Source organism: Strix aluco, chromosome 17 (assembly GCF_031877795.1).
Source record: "Strix aluco isolate bStrAlu1 chromosome 17, bStrAlu1.hap1, whole genome shotgun sequence".
Taxonomy (NCBI): Eukaryota; Metazoa; Chordata; class Aves; order Strigiformes; family Strigidae; genus Strix; species Strix aluco.
The window spans coordinates 11,561,611-11,577,464 of record NC_133947.1 but is presented as its reverse complement, the minus strand read 5'-3'; the positions used below and the strand labels follow the sequence as shown (position 1 = coordinate 11,577,464).

General features: G+C 60.0%; 2 protein-coding genes across 2 annotated transcripts; both read right to left on the bottom strand.

The window, feature by feature from the left end:
* Nucleotides 1–732: 732 nt before the first annotated feature.
* On the bottom strand, nucleotides 733–6,182 carry PIGT (phosphatidylinositol glycan anchor biosynthesis class T). Its single transcript, XM_074843587.1, has 12 exons — nucleotides 5,978–6,182; nucleotides 5,471–5,648; nucleotides 4,489–4,616; nucleotides 3,886–3,986; nucleotides 3,642–3,728; nucleotides 3,291–3,378; nucleotides 3,110–3,207; nucleotides 2,643–2,808; nucleotides 2,338–2,538; nucleotides 1,640–1,805; nucleotides 1,420–1,503; nucleotides 733–1,284 (listed from the first exon to the last, which is right to left on the bottom strand). The coding sequence occupies exons 1-12, from the start codon at nucleotides 6,165–6,167 to the stop codon at nucleotides 1,032–1,034; spliced, it is 1,740 nt and encodes a 579-aa protein (XP_074699688.1). The 5' UTR covers nucleotides 6,168–6,182; the 3' UTR covers nucleotides 733–1,031.
* A 1,424-nt stretch (nucleotides 6,183–7,606) lies between these two features.
* DBNDD2 (dysbindin domain containing 2) lies at nucleotides 7,607–14,579 on the bottom strand. Its single transcript, XM_074843588.1, has 4 exons — nucleotides 14,429–14,579; nucleotides 9,551–9,706; nucleotides 8,941–9,084; nucleotides 7,607–8,199 (listed from the first exon to the last, which is right to left on the bottom strand). Exons 1-4 carry the CDS (start codon nucleotides 14,469–14,471, stop codon nucleotides 7,991–7,993), a joined length of 552 nt encoding a protein of 183 aa, XP_074699689.1. The 5' UTR covers nucleotides 14,472–14,579; the 3' UTR covers nucleotides 7,607–7,990.
* Between the last annotated feature and the right edge of the window lie 1,275 nt (nucleotides 14,580–15,854).

Genomic DNA, 15,854 nt, shown 5'->3' with positions numbered 1-15,854 from the left:
GCTGCTTGTAGGCAGTTGTCTGTTCCTTTCACAAAAGCCACATCCAAGATGCAAACGACATACCCCTGAAAACCTCAGTCAGAGGCCGAGCACCACCACCAGTGTCCTCTCGCTGCTCTGTGTGAGCCACAGCAAGGTGGTACCTTGTATTTTATGAAAATCACCACAGAGCATAGTGGTGCCAGTGTTCCTGCATTCCCACCCCATGGCTCGGGGAGGACCGAGGCTGCCACCCACCAGCAGAGCCCGGCTGGCCACAGCTCAGCACGTGGGGTCTGCTGAGCCCACAGGCTCCCCGAAGCTTTGGGGGTGCAGGGGAGCCATTGGGCAGACATGTAGAAATGATACCGAGGAGGCAGAGGAGAATCTTGTGCTGCAGCAGAGGGGTGAGCAGGTGGAAGGGTTTCAAATGCTGCAAGAGAAGCTGGGAGCAAGAACTTTTTCCTGAGAAAGAAAACAAACCCTTTCCGTGGCTGAGGGGACAGACATACACCATGGCCAACCATTCACCCGCAAACTGGATCAAATGTGGTGAAGTGTGGCAGAAGGGAGCTGTGAAACGTGGCAGTTGTGGGAGGTGAGATGGTAGAGGTGAACCCATCTCTTCGCTGCAGATCACACCCCCTCCCCTTACTGTGTCTGCATCTCCTCCCAGCTGACTCAGGTAGCGTCTTACAGGGTCAACTCTGCCTGTGGGGTTGAGAAAGTAAAACCAACCAGGAGCAGCACAAATGTACAAAACAGTTCAAGTTTACTTCCAGCATTGTTCCCAGCACATAAGTTACCCCCCTCCCCAACAGAAGTCTTACACCTTTCCCAGTCCTGCAGCAGCGCAGTTCAGTAGTCAGTGGGCTTAGAGCCGTTTCCCATTTTAATGATGGGAGCAGTCTCCCAGCTTGTTGAATCCCAAAGAGAGATCCAGGCAGCAAAATGGAGCAGGCTGCTTCCAGCAAAGACCAGAGGCAGCAGCACTCTGCTCCCTGCGTCTCCCCACAGAGCCCTGTGGCCAGCGCCGGCTGCCCCGGTTTCTCTCAGAGCGGGGGCACCCCCCTGAATTTGCGGATGATGTTGGCCAGCCTCTTGGCCAGCCCGCCCCGGCTCGGCTCTTCCACGTGAAACGTTCTGGTCAGCAGGTTGTAGAAGGAGCCGTAGCACACTGCCACCACGGTGCAGGTCAGGCAGATGACGTTATAGGGCATGCTGAAGTCAGGCGTCGGCAAGTTCACCAGCAGCGGCTCCGTGTAGAGGCGCACAAAATAGCTGGAGCCATCAGAGGAAGGAAACCTGGAGAGTGGAATCAGGAAAGGGGGCGTCAGCCCGCACAGGACCGCTGCTCCGTGCTCACCAGACAGGATGACAGTGGCCAGTAGCCCCCAGGTGCTGCGGCACGGCCCCGCTCCCCAGCACAGGCACACTCACAGCGAGGTGAAGAGAGGGCTCTGCTCCACATCCACGTCCTTCATCGCAATGACGCTGGGCACCAGGGCACTAAGCACAGATGAGCTAAGGAGACAAAGGACATGCAAGTGTCAGTCCTGCCAGCAGAGAGACAGCAAGAGTTTTTCCTGTCCCCAGAGACCTGGGCAGCAAGTCCTACGCAAGGCTCAGAAGGGGATGAGGAGCTCAGGTACGTTGTTACCTGACGTAAAAGCCATGATTGGGGTCAGGTGTGTACTCTGTCCACTTCAGTAAGGCCCTCTCAAACTGGATTGTGATCTTGGTGACGGAGTTGGCTGGCAGCTGGATCAACATTTCTAAGAGGTGAGGGCGTCTCCGGTCCTGGGCTGGCTGGTAGTGGATGTAACCTAACCCCAAAGAGACACCTCAGTGGCACCGGGGGGACCTTGTCCAATCTCACATTGCCTGAACGTCTCCCATAGGGTGGGTGCTCCTGCTTCCCCACTCCCGGGAAAGGTTTTCTGGGCAAGTGAAGATGCACAGATAGCAAAAAGCATGTATTAAGGCTAAATCTGGCTGGTCTTTAGAGCTGATGACCCACGAAAGTCAGGTGGTCATAAGGAAAGGTACAAATGCTAAATAAGACCCAGTCATCAGTTTTAAATCAAGCCTCCTTTACTACAAAAATCAATTCACTTTGGTTTAGACCCTTGTTGGGTTATGAAACACTACCCATGTGCCTCATGAAACAGACTTAATAAAGTCTCATCTGCTGTGAACGCTGAACTGAAGGCTACGAAAACATCCTAAAATGTTTTGTTTTGCAGTCCAGTTACCCAGTGATCACTGGGGCCCGAGGGAGGGGCTAAACCATCTCTGGAATGAGCTGCTTGTGCCAAGGGAATCGGGCGGCATGTGCTGCCAGGAGGGTTTACTTACTTGGCTTGTTTTCCTTCCCCTTCGTGATGATAGTCAGAGTGTGCACATAGAGTCGCAGATACCACGGCACAGTCTCCAGCAGCATCACGGGGAAGGCCCGGTACGGGTGAGTGTTGTAGATGAGAGTGCTGATCTCTCCAGTCTGCAGCCCGTATCCACTCACGTAGCGCTGAGCGTGGAGTACGGGTGTCGGCAGTTCCGCTGCAAGAGAGGAAAGGACACAGGAGTGGTGGGCCGTGCCAGGTGATTTTTAGGCCTGCAGCCCTGACCAGCGGTGCAGGAGGAGTGAAGTTCTGGTCACTCACAGCTGTCTTGGGGCCGCTTCCACTTCAGCTGCACATTAAGGCTGCGAGACGTATTGAAGAGCGAGGGGCTCAGCAGGTCATAGACGGCGTAGGTTCTCTTGTCTCCCTGGACAATAGCCTCGTATACAGATGCTGGAGCGGGGGTCACTTCCAATAACTCCTTTTCCTGAGAAAGCAAATCGACCATAAAAAGAAAAGCGTCCCTTGAAGTAAGTGGCAGTGCTGGGCAAAGCCCCTCTGGCTGGCCCTGAGCTCTACCCCCCAACGGCCAGCTCAGCACTCTTACTAACACCACCACACTCATCCCCGCAGCCCTGCTCAGAGGAGGGAAACCAGCTCCCTTCATTAGTGCTGGAGGGCTCCTGGAGCATCTGGCTATCCAGGGGGTGGAGGTGAGGATGTTTCAGAGCCACTCAAAGTGGCTGAACTGAGGGAGCAGGGGTTGTTCTCTGGTCTGCGAGCATTACCTTGTTCTTAGGGGAGATGTCAACATAGACTTTGCTCTGCGATGCCAGAGGACACGCGTCAGTAAGTGTGCGAGAGAACATCTTAAAGAGGGACCAGTCTGCAGGAAGAAAAGTCAGTGGCAGGTGAAGTGCTGCAGGCGGGGGGCACTTGAGGACCACAGTGCACTACCGCTGAGCTTACCTTTCTTTCCTTGGCCACTGGAAAAGGTGTCAAAGACCACAGTGAGGGTCTGTCTGAGCTCCCAGGACACAGCCAGGCAGGAGGCATCCTGCACAAGAGAGAGACAGGTGGCTCTGATCACACCTTCTGGAGGGGCAGGACACCAGGACAGAGTTGGAAGTCCACCAGGACTGCAAGAATCCCCTGGGGACGCAGGTGAGACCAGAGAAGCAGGACGACAGCTGTGTTAGACACAGTGAAGCCCCCACAGGGGAGCTGGGCAAACCGGTGTGTCACCCTGCAGTGTCACAAGAAGGCTTTGGATTTTCTCTTGGAGGTGTTAAAGAAGGGAGCCCTGAGCCTCACACTTACCCTGCAGATGGGGCGGATGTGCACTGCCTGTGAGTGGTAGCTGCTGTGGAATAAGCGCTCGGCCTTCAGCAGCACAGCAAGCCCAGCCTGCAGGGAGAAAAGGAGAAACTCAGCCCCAGGTCTGTTCTCTGCTCCCACTGAGAGAAAGACCCTGCTGAGACTTCCCAGTGCACGCTCCCGCATTGCTGTCGGGGACCCAGCTCCTTCGAGAGTGGCCCAGCGAGGCAGCAGGACTGACCCTTACCTTTGAGCCACATGGGAGCAGCTTCTTCCAAGGTGTGAGGTTCTCTGTGCAGACGACCTCCCGGGGCAGGACAGCATATCGCAGGAGATGGTGATCTGTCCCTGGGCAGGGAGGTGGGGGGTCAACAGGCTGGTACTGCTACAGGCATGAGAGCAGAAGCAGACCTGTTCCACCCCGCAGCGTACCCCACAGCCCACCACCCTCTCAATATCCCTGAAATGCCATGAGCTCAATCAGGAATAGATCCCTCTCTTCGGGGTGATTTGGAAAGAATAGGTAAGAGTATATTCTAGCAGATTTTTTTCATGAGTGCCTTAAATCCTCCAGTCCTCACTGTTTTGTAAAATGCTTCTCAGAGAGACAGATGAGGGCTTGGGAGCATGTCAGGTACTGCTTGTGGGTTTCCTCTGTTCAAATCCAAGCCTCTTTTGTAGGGAGAGGAAATGCTTCCAGGAGGAGGTAACAGACCCTGTTGTACACACCCAAACCCAGAGCTGTTGCAGGATCTGTGTCTGGACTCCCCGCGGTGGCACAGGGTGGAACCAAAGCTAGAGGCAAGAGTGAGAGAGCAGAGCCAGGCAGCCAAGTGCAGGCCGGGCTCACCGTTGGCTAAGCCCAGGGGTTTGAAGGACGCCGTTGGAGTGACTGTGTTGGTTGAGTCAATGAAGTTGAGAGAAGCACAAAATATTCCTGAGAGGATGTTACTCAGTTCTTTCCAGGCTTTGTCAACACTGTGCGAGAACAGATACCAGAAATTACTCAGCAGCTTGAATCCTCGGAACAACAAGCATTAAGTCAGTAACATTCAATAAACACACTGGGATGACCACGCTGGCTTTCAGAGGCTGCCAGGAGCGGGCACGCAGAGGCTGCTGGTCATTGCACTCTCCAGCTCTCTTGGTATTTTATTCTAACGCATGAAATCTGGGGGACATTCACTGCAGGGGCAGCCCCAGGGCTGGCAGAGCTTCAGACAGCCAGGGACCCGGTGGTGGGTGCAGCTGGTATGTGAGGAGGCAGGCTGAGGGAACAGGGAGCATGCAGGAGGTGACGTGCGGTGTATGGGGAAGGGGCTGTGAGACCTAAAGCAACACCTTGGTGCAGCGCTGAAGGCTGACCCGATCTGCAGACCCAGAACGGGCCACTTGTAGGGAGGAGAGAGCTCTGTGAGTCCACACAGAGCTGCTGCAGCTCAAACAGGACTGTGAGCCGAGGGAGATGGTGACAGATATTGGATGGGAGTCAAAGGAAGTGAGTCACGGATGAGAGATAAAGATATAACCCTATCATATTAATGCAGCAAGGGGTTTGTCATCACAGAGCCCAAAAGGGAATTACTTATTCCTTTAGTGAACAAGGGTTTGCCCTCAGCACCACATCCTGCCCTGTGCACTGAGTGGGGCTACGTAATGCTTTTCCTTAGAGCTGCTCCTGGGGTTGTGGGCTCTTTATGCCGGGGGACATTTTCCAACCCAGGAGGCCTCTACACACACCATGGCTGCTTTGTGTGAAAAGGGCAACAGCTCCCGGGAGTGGTGGCCACAGAGAGGACCCAGAGGGACAGACCTATGGCCAGGGTACCTACTCCGTGACAGTGGGCTGGAACCAGACCCAGAGCTCGGCGCCAGCAGGTGCCTGGAGGGGCGGCTGCCCCCAGGTCCGGGTGCGCCAGAAGCCCTGGGTGAGGGCGAGGTGGAGCTCCTGCACGCCCAGCGCCGCCACCAGCCGCCCCAGCGCCTTCGGGAAGAGCCTGTAGTGAGACACTGCGGGCAGCGTTAGCCCCTGCCCGTCTCCTGCCCCGACACCACGCCAGGGCCTGGCCAAACACGCGTCCTGCCCCGGCCTGCTCCTGTCACACAGCCCGCTCCATCGCCGCGCCGAGCCCGCTCGTGCTGACATCACCGCCTCGCTCTGCCCTGCTCCCGCTCCCCTCAGCAACCTCCCCCCGCCTCTGACGTCACTCGCCCGCACTAACGTCACCCCTAACGCGGTAACGTCATGACCCCCATCACGGCGCGCCGTCACTCAGCGACTAGCCCCGCCCCCTGCGCCGCGCCCCAGCCAATAGCGGCTCGGTCCCGCCCCGTCCTACCTGCGCCCCGCGGCAGGTCCGCGTCCCACCGCGTGCGGAACTGGAAGGTGGCGGCCACGTCCCCGGCGGGCAGCGGGCTCAGCAGCAGCTCCTCCCGCAGCGCGTCCCGCTGCGCCCGCCCCTCGCCCGCCCGCCCGGGCCCCGCCGCCGCCGCCAGCAGCAGCAGGAGCAGCGCCGCCGCCGCCGCCATCGTCCCGCCGCCCACTTCCGCTTCCGGCCGCGCGGCCAATAGCGGCCGCTTCCGGGGTTGCCATGGAGACGCGGCGCCGCAGCCGCGGCCCGGCCTCGCCTCCCCGCTCCCGGCGAGGGCCCGGCCCGAGGCCCGAGGGTTTTCCTCCCGCTTGGGCGGGGGGCGGCTGCAAGGAGCCGGGCCGGAGCCTGGCGCCTGCCCCGGCCCGGGGTCGGGGGAAGCGCCTGCCTGGCTCTGTCTGAGCCCGGCCGGCGGAGAGCACCCGGCAGCAGCTGCCCCCAGCCTCGGCGCGAGGGCGTCTATTTTGTGGGGAGCTCCCCGAAGGCTCCCTCCCCCGGCTCTTAAAACTGGGGGAGCTCTCGTGCGGCCTGAGCTGGGGTGGTTCGCTGCAAGGCTTTACTGCGCACGAGGACGCTGCAAGGACTGTTCCCGTCCCCGGAGTGACTTCCTCTCCTCAGCTCTCGCCGCTGTTGTCTGCTCTCCCTCTCTCCTTGACGTCCCCTTTCCGGAGGACAGCGTCTATCTGCGGGTGCAGAGCTGTCCGGAAGCACCCTACTTCCACCGGCTGCCAGCCTGGGGCCACCCCGGGAGGAAGCAAACTGCAGCCACAGCAAGGCAGCAACGACGGGGGCAATCTGACGGCACTTCCAATGCCTCCCGCTCCGGCCATCGTTCCTGGATAACTGGGGAGCTCCATCTGGTCACACGAAAGGTTGGCTGTCACAGGAGGGAGTGCAGTAAGGTCTGAACATCCCTGGGAAGCAGCTGGGATGAGGAGCATTCCCTGGGTACTGTCGCTTATCTTCCAGGTTCCTTTCCTCGTGGGGGTGACCATGGTTGTGCTGACACAGGCCGAGCAGGGACAGCGCTTTCCTGGCCTGCAGCCACTGATAGCGGCAGCGGGCCCCTGGCCAGCTTAGTGCCTGACTCCTCTTGACCTGTCCTGCAGGGAGCAGGCTGCAAAGTGGCTTCATTTCAATGGTTCTTCCTTTGCTACTCTAAAGCAGCCTCCCGCCAGAGCTGCTGCCATCATGCTGTGCTGGGGGAGCAGCCGCTGCTGGTGCTGCGTGTGCTGATGTTCCCCACGCAGCCGATTAGCATGGGAAATCCCCCGCGTACTCATGGCAGGTAGCTCAGGTCAGCAGCATCTGTACTGCAGCCGCTGGCTCTCTCCCTCCTGGAGGCAGCACCCATGTTGCTCAGTATGGTGACCTGCTCCACTAAGAGCCACCCTTCTCTGCCAAGGTCCGTGTAATCTGCTCCCACCCTGGGCGCAGGAATTATCCCTGTGCTGGAGCTGGGCTGTGCTTCAGGAGGCTTCATTTTTCTCCTGTGTGTCACCCTTAGCACACTGGCTTTACACTGCTCTCCCTCCTGCAATCTCCACCTAACCCTCACCCCCCGTGCTGTTTTCTCCCAATAACACACGCACCCACTGCTTGATTAGATCAGAGTGTTATTTCTCTGTATGCCATCGTTAAATGCTTGTCTGGATGGGACCTTTGTCAGTAGGACAAGGGGAGCTGGGATCCCAAGGGATGCTTTCTGGGAATGGTGAGGGTGTGGGATGCTGAGCATTTTGGGGGAGTGAAGCAGGGATTGTTAGCAGCAAAGCCTGAAGAGTTAATTCTGGGAGCCTACAATACCCCTTTCCTTCTCCTTTGGCTGCCAGGAGAACCTGCGGAGGAAGAGGAGGGGAAAACCATCTCTCCCCTCCCGCAGGGCAGCAGTCCAGGAGGGGGTTTACTGAGCGCCAGCAGCTTTCCTTCCTTGGGGCTGGCAGGTCTGTACGGAGGAGGCTGGGAGCAGGGCAGAGCTGGCTGCTAGCTTCTTGCCACCTGCTCTTTGGGACTGTCCTCCTGCAGGTCCTCCTCATCCGACTGCACCACGGGGGTCTCGGCCCCCTCCTCGCTGGTGTCCAGGCTATTCAGATCCGTGGAGACAGAGGACGTGGAGGAAATGCGTGACTTGCTCTCGGCTGCGTTGGGCACTTGCAGGGTGATTTCCTCTGGGCACTGGCTGGCATCTGCCCCTGGAGGAGAGAGTGGTAAGAGAAAGAAAACGGCTTCTGGAGATTTATTGCTCCCTAAGCTTCACAGATAGCCCCTTCAACACACATGTCTTATTCGTCAGCAGGCTGTGCTTTCCTGGCTGCTCCCCATCTCACACCCCCGGCTTGGCTCTGGGCAGTGCCGCACATCCCCGCTCCTGGCAGTGGAGCCTTTTCTGTCTCGCATGAAACACAGCTTGGAGCCATGCTGTGAGGCCATTGGCTGCAGCAGGCAAGGAGACATTTGGCTTGGTTTTGGTGAATCACTACAGCATGTGTGCGTGCTGACACCCCAGGTGTTTCCTGAGGGACCCAAGCCCAGCTCCCCGGGGTCCTGCAGCCTTCCTGCTCGGCACAGTGAGCTCTGCAGTGTGGTGGGGACCTGGGAAATCGTGACATGACACTGGCTGCTGCAGAGGAGCTTTCAGGACAAGAGAATTTGCCCCACAGACTCTGGAAAGTGCCTGTGCTCTCCTATCTTCTGCAGCATGAGGTATTTACAGGGGTCTGTACCTCTGGGCTGTGGAGGTGGATACTGACGTGGACCAGCTCAGGGTGAGCTCCCTCCTGCCTCACAGACCCCAGCACCAAGTGTCTTGTCTTTGTATGAGTGTGTGTGGATCTGCACACAGGGTGGCTGGGGCTGAGGAACAAGCCAATGTGGGTACTAGAGGCAGGAAGGGCTCCCAGCCTGGCCCGCAAAAGGCTCAGGACTGCACGTACCTGGCAGGGGCCCAGCAATGCTGCTCTCCTCTGTCCCACAGCCTAGAAACACGTCCACGGTGTCCTGGTCTGACAGGTCCATCATGTCCATCTGCTCCAGCATGTCCACATTCACCTCCATGGAGGAAATGCTGCCTAAGGGGGCTGCAGAGACAGAGGCCAGCAAAAAGGTGAGTGCTAGTGCCAGGCAATGGGCATTGTGAGCCCTGTGCAGGCAGGACCCTGAGGAGGGAGGCCAGCCTTGCTGTGGGGAACTGAATTCTACTTGCTGGTAAGAGGCCCCCAGGAAAATCATGTTTCCTTAAAACATCCCTCTGGAAGCCTCTGCTGTCTCCCTGAAGCCCTTGTCCCTGCCCCAAACTGCTGTCTGGAGGAGCCTGTCTGAAGCCAGTGGCTATGCAGGGCGCCAGCGTGGGTACCCATGTGCAGTGACTTAAGTGGTGTGAGTAATCCACAGCGCACCCACACGCAGCGTGTGTGGTCCTGTCTCAGCGCAGGACATGCGTGTCCCTGGCCATCTTTAGACTGGGGATGTCCCACCGATCTCTAACGCCTGTGTCATCGTTCCCTGAAACACCCCCAGCCCTGTGCTGGTGCCTGCAGCACTTACGTCTCCGATGCTCTATTTGCAGGTGAGACATAGGGAAGAAGAAATCCACGTCGTGCTGGAAAACCTCCTCAAAGAACTTCTGCCGGTCCCGTAGTTTCAGCTGCTGCTGCTGCATCTGCTCTGCATCCAGGCTCCGCTGCGCCTGCTCCATGTCAGCTGGGGAGAAAGGTGAGGAGGGTCAGGCCAGGCAGGGCTGTCCGAGCCCTTCTGCCCGTCCCAGCTCACGCAGTACGGCTGTGCTGGAGGGCAGGTGATTCCCTTCTGCTCTGCTTTACCAGCGCACATTGCTTTAGTCATCATGAATAGATGTTACCCACCAGAACAGCAGCGTCACCAGCACCTGCTGTGCTGGAGCCTCAGATCTCGCTTCCAAGAGGCAGGGCAGCCGGGAGCAGGGAGCTCAGATGCTGCGTTCACAACTGCTGAAGTGAATTATCGAGGGGGGAAAGGGTGTTGTTATGAGATCAACCATGGTTTGCACATGTTCAAGTTTCAGTTTCCTTGCTATAAAACAGAGGGTTGTCTGTGAACGCTAACAACCAGGGGAAACTCCCAGAGACAAGAATTGGTGTTAGCGCTCCAGGCTTTCTGGGCTGAGGGACGAATCAGGAATAAAAGGCATCAGCAACACTGTCACTCCTGCACACGTGCACCCCTGCTGCCACAGTCGCTATAAATACAGCCGCACCCACGCTTGCAGGCTCCCCCGTTCACATCCCCCGCTTGCACAGCCAGCTTGGCTTCTGCCTGCACAAACATTTTCATTCCTGTAATTCCTCCCGCAGTTCAACACTGGTGCCTGTGTCCTTGGCTCTCACGAAAGGCCTTGGGCTGTTGGTGAAGGAGCTTGTTGCTTTATCCCTGGGCCTGGTACCTCCCTTTTGGGTTGTGTACCACAACAGCAAGGACCCAAATGGCATAGAGGGGCTGTGGCTGGTGGCCCCGGCTGTTCCCAGGCTGGTGTTTGACCTCAACCAGTCCAGATTTCCTCTCTGCTGCTCTTGGCCCAGCCGGCATAAGGAAAATGTGATTACTGGAGCAGGCAGTGCAGTAACCAAGGAAACCAAACAAACATCCTCTGCTCTGCCTGAGCAAGGCCCAAACCCTCCACTCCTCCAGGCTGGGGAGGAGGGAACAGCGAGCAGCATCCCCACCCTGTCTGGCAGGAGCAGGGGCAAGGACAGCGGAGGCGGGGGGCTGGCTGGCAGCAGTATGGAGCAGCAGAGGACCCAAACAGGAGAGAGGTGGTGGGCCTGGGGAGATGTCCTGGAGATCAACGACACATCCTCCTGAGAGCACTTTCCGGGCTCCTCAGCACCCTGTTTCTGGGGCATCCTTCAGCTAAACCCCATCATCTGCAGCCGCCTGCCCCGGGAGGCCGGGCTGTGCCTGCAGCACAGCGCGGGGATGCGCCGTGACTCAGAGCCAGTCACCACACGCTTTCTGGAAGAGGCTCTGGTCCTCTGCTGCTGCTCCGTGCTGCTTCCTGCGATGCCCAGGGCGGCGATGCTGGCTGCCTGAAGGGGCCTTCGCCCCGGTGTGTCTGTCTGTCCTCAGCACTGGGTGCCTGCTCTGGTGCAGAGGCTGGGTGTGCTGCGCAGCACCCGGCTTTCCTCACAAGGCTGACTGGTGGCTGCAGCCCGGTGCAGCTGGAGTAAGGCAAAAACCTCCTGCCTCCCCCGGGCTATCTGCAGGGGAGGATAGAGCCAGGGACAAGGAGGGGGGTGACCGGGGCACTGGTTATGGAGTTGGCTCCTTTCAGCAGCTGGAGCCAGCCCTGTACTGTCTGTCCCAGGCAGAGCTCTGCCCCCCAGCCTGGCTGTGCCGAATCCACAGCAAACAGCCGCAGCTCAGCACACCGAGGAGAGCCCATCGGGCTCCGGCCGGAGGGAGCTGGGGCTCAGGGCAGAGGCTGTGCCAGTGCCCAGATTCGGGGTGACAGACCGTCTCTCCATGCTGCATCTTGCCAAAGGGACCCACTGTGGAGGTAATGAGGAGAGTCTCTAAGTCCTCCTGCAGTGCAAAAACAAAATAAACCAAAATGCTAGCGGGCACTGCCCCGAGCACCCTGAGCGTGGCTGATGTGTGCCATTAATGTTCTCACTGCCCATCTCTCCCCAGCACATGACCGATACTCGGGGTAAGGGTGCTTGGGGAGAGTCAGGACGAGTGCTGGTGGCAGCATTCCTGTGGGCGCCAGGATTTCTCTTGTGGGAGAAATTAGCAGGACCTGTTTATGAACTTGTTTTCGAGCTCTCGCCGGGGAGTTGGGCACGAGCACTGAGATCCCATTATGTAAGGAATGCCGGCAGCGGGAGACGGCAGCTGGGCTGTGCTTGGCCCTGCCTGACCCGTGACCGCGGTGAGAGTCGGGGATGGAGCCTTCCCCCCTCCCGGGGCTCTTCCGGGCCTGAGGGGAGTGAACAGCCCTGCTAGTGTAGCCGCTCCTCAGCAACCCTTGCAGGGGAAATAAAGGAGAGCGGCATTCCCTGCCGCGGCCCTTCCCCATGTGACGGCCGGTCACACTCCCCGGCTGTCAGCCGTGGGGATTGTCTCATCCGGCTGGCATGTTCCCACCGCGGGACACGTTCGCACACACAATGCGGCCCCTGTGCACCGTGGGGGATCTGTCGGTACCTGCTGGTGGCCTGGCTTTTATTACTATTGTCATGGTTATTACTACAGCCCACTCAGCCAAGGGGCCGGAGGCTGATCAGCATTCAGAGCCAGGCTCTTCCCCGCTGGCTGAACCGCCCAGCGCGGCTGCGATGGCACCGAGCACCCCGCTGCCTTCAAATCCTTCCGGCTCTCACAGCTTATTAGCCAGCGTGGCTCAGAGAGGAACCGGGGCCAAATGCTGGTGCAGAGGTTGGGTGGGCAGGGCAGGGCAGGATCCCCCCCAGGAGGTGCAGGCAGGGATTTCCTTCTCGCCTGCTGCCAGGCAGCTGCCCACAGGGTGGGCTGTGGGCAAGGACACTGGCCCCACTGGTCCCTCTGTCCTGCCAGGGCCACCGAGGGGCCAGCCCTCGCCTGGTGTGGGCTCATGGCCACCGCCGTGGTGGGGAAAGGCGTGGGAGGGCTGGCCGCGAAGCAAACCACTGCGAGCTCTCCCATCCACACCCTCATCCAAGCAGGCTGGGAGAGAAGCAAGTGCTGGGGTGCAGTTAGCACAGGGTGAGGGCCAGACAGGGCATGAGGGTGCTGGGAGCACCAAGCTAAGGGTGTTCTCCCACCCAGCGTCTGGGCTGGGAGCAGAGCACAGTTCAATTATGTGGCTGTGCTTCCGCTGGGAGGGGGATGTGTTTTTCATTCCTCCTTGGCCCGCAGGATCCCAGTACAATCCCCCCTCGGTGCCAGCAAATAGAAGGGGTGTATCTGGGGGTGGGAGAAGGCTTGTTAGTGTAGGCACAAGGCCAAGAGAGGATGGGGATGGCCTTTTCTTGAGGCCATGGCTCTGCAATACCTTGCAGAGATTTTGAGGGATTTAAAGAAGGTCCTGAAAAATAACCTGACCCGTGGAAAGGGGCAGGGAGTGATGGGGTGGTGAACAGAGTTTAAGTCAGGGGTCGTTCCACTTGTGGACCAGGTCCCTGGTGAATGAAAGAGCTGGGGAAGGCTCGCCCAGCCAGGTTCTGCTCATCTTCCTGCACTTTCCCAGAGCGCGACCCCCCCGACCCTGCTCCTCCAGAGCAGCCCAGGGCTCCCCACCGCTGCCCAGCTTGGACTGTGCCGTGCAGTGCTGCGAGGAGACGGGGTGGGGGGAAGATGCAGCTCCTCGGCTGCCACGAAATCTTCCAGGAGGCTCTGCCACGATCACAAGCCTTTCCCTATCACCCTGCCCCAGCAAAACCACTGTGGGACAAGGGTAAATTCCAAGGGCTTTTGGCTCCTTTAGCCTTGGGAGAAGCAGCTGGTGTGGAGAGCGGGGAATGCTCCAGAGAATTGTGCAGGACCAGGCTGTGCGGAGACGGGATGCCTGGACACGCCGGCTGCCTGAGCGTTAATTCCCTGCACGGTCTTTTCTCAATCAGCACGTCTGACCTCGTGTTGCAGCACAGCAGAAAATAACTAGCCCCGATGAGAGGAAACGCACCCGGCGAGTGCGAGGGAGGCAGTGGTTTTGGCAGAGCCCCTTGCTGGGAAAAGCAATGAGAGGGGGGAACTAGAGAGGGAGGACATGGCACCTTATAACCCCTGTCTGTGCCGCGGTTTCATCGCCTGCGCTCCTCCGTGCGATCTCCAAATCCCCTGTGTCTCAGAACTAAAAATATCGCTGCCGCCCAGAGCTCCTTCCCCGGCAGAGGCTGTCATAAGACCCTGCTATTTACGGGGCCCTGCTTCGATTCACGCAGAAAGAAGCGTGAGGACAAGAAAGCCCAGGAGGGCAGCGCAGTGCCCGAGGAACAGCGGGGCAAGCCCGGGGCAGGGATCCAGGGCAGGGTCCCCCTGCGACCCCCCTGTCACCCCGGCTGCCGCTCGCTCAGCCTCCTCTTCCCCGAAACCCCACGGGTGCGGGGGAATCCGCTCCTCCGGGGGGTCTCGGGGCTCCCAGGGGTGCCCATGCCGCTCCGCAACAAGCCCGTGGCCCAACAGGTCCCCGAAATCAGCCACTTCCCAGGCAGGTGCCCCCCCCCGCCCCGAGCATCCCCGTCCCAGGCGTGGAGCTCCCCGGGCAGCCCCTGCCCGAAGCAGCCCGGGAGCGGTGTCGGTGCAGCGGGAGCTCCGCGGGGGAAGGAAAGCGGGGGGGTGTGGGGTGTGCCACGGCTGCCTTGCAAGGGGCATGGGGTGGGTGTTGCGGGGGGGACGCGGGCAGCCCGAGCCCTGCCTGCCCGCCCGCCCGGTGCCGGTGCCCCCGCTCCCCTCCCGCCAAGCACTTACCGGGCAGCCGCCGGCTGCGGCTCTGCGCCCCGGGCCCCGACATGCGGCGGGCGGCTGCTGCGACCGGCTCGGGATGGGGCCGGGCCGGGCCGGGGCGGCGGGGCTCAGCGCGGGGCGGCCGCCCCCCCGCTCCCCGCCGCCGCCCGCCGCTCGCCCATGCTGCGCGCTGCGGGGCGGTGCTCGGCGCTGCGCGGGGCGGTGCCAGCGCCCATCCCCGCGGCATCGCGGCGGCGCCGGCCGGCTGCTGCCCTGCCGGGGGTCCGGCCGCTGGCCGCTGCTGGGGGCTGGGGGGGGTCGGGCTGCGGGAGGCCTGCGGCGGGGATGATGGGCGCGGGAGGCTGGGAGGGGGGTCTCCGGTCCCCGGGGAGGGGGGGTGTGTCGCCGGTCCCCAGAGGTGGCCCTTGCAGAGGGTCCCCGTGCAGAGCAGGGTCCCCATGCCCCGTACTCGGTCCTCACGGAGGGTCGCTGCGTTTCCACGACCCATAGAGAGTCCCCATGCGGGGTCCCTGGTCCCCAAGGAGGGTCCCTGCAGAGGGTGTCCCCCCCCGCCATCCACAGCTGCCCCAGGCAGAGCTGTGTGCCCCGCAGTGTCCGGCTGCAGGGGCTCTGCAGCCCCCCCACGCGTGGCAGGAGGTGGGCAGGCCTGGAGGCAGGGGTCTCTGTGCCTGGGCAGGGAGCACAGTTACCATTCATCTTTGCTTTTTTAGTTTTTTTTTTTTTCTCTTCTCTAAATTCCCAGCTCACGCAATCACATAGGAGAGACGACAGCACGCTGCATGGATGGGCCGTGGGCTTCCTCCCCAGCTCACCACTGGCTTTCTGAGACCCTCATCCCCCAGCAGACCGCACTCTGGGGTGTTTTCTCCCACGTTCAGCTCTGCACATCAGGGCTGCTCCTTGGCAGAGAAGCGGACTTGGCCGCCCGCCTCCTTCCTGTATCTCAGCAGGGTGAGTCAGTGCCTCGCCGTGCCCAGCGCCATCTCTGCCCGCAGGCTGGTCACTGCCAAGCCGGGACGAGGAGGGGGCATCCACTCAGCCCTTTTCTCTGCCTGAAAGGGAGTTTCCAGTGTCTGTGGTGTGTCCCGCCTGCCTGCCCCGTTCTCAGTGTGTTTCTCTCACTGTCTGGATGACTAAAGATAACTGGATATTGTTTGTGTCCCAGCTCTGTTTTTGGCTACTGTTGCTTTCCTGTCCCCCCCCAAGCCTCCTGGGAGCTCCTGCTGCCAAAAACCGCTTTGTGCTGGGGACCGGGTGCCCGCACCCTGTGCACTTGCCCGTAGCTGCTGGCTTCAGCTCACATGGTGGTTACGAGGGATGAACTTTGTCCACGTGAATGTTTAACCATATCCAAAAAGCACCCTCAGTCCTGCCTGTTTGTTTCCACCTGAGCATGGGTTGCCAGCATGGTGGCCTGGGCCTGGAGGAC

Bases quoted from the DNA above. Each gene is read 5' to 3' on its own strand.
- DBNDD2 (XM_074843588.1), bottom strand. From the start codon at position 14,471: ATGTCGGGGCCCGGGGCGCAGAGCCGCAGCCGGCGGCTGCCCG. The intron at 9,707-14,428 runs GTAAGTGCTTGG...CTTTCTCCCCAG, and splicing joins CCGCAGCCGGCGGCTGCCCG to CTGACATGGAGCAGGCGCAG. The intron at 8,200-8,940 runs GTACGTGCAGTC...TCTCTCCTCCAG, and splicing joins CATTGCTGGGCCCCTGCCAG to GGGCAGATGCCAGCCAGTGC.
- PIGT (XM_074843587.1), bottom strand. From the start codon at position 6,167: ATGGCGGCGGCGGCGGCGCTGCTCCTGCTGCTGCTGGCGGCGGCGGCG. The intron at 2,809-3,109 runs GTAATGCTCGCA...TTGCTTTCTCAG, and splicing joins ACATCTCCCCTAAGAACAAG to GAAAAGGAGTTATTGGAAGT. The intron at 1,504-1,639 runs GTAACAACGTAC...TTGTCTCCTTAG, and splicing joins AATCATGGCTTTTACGTCAG to CTCATCTGTGCTTAGTGCCC.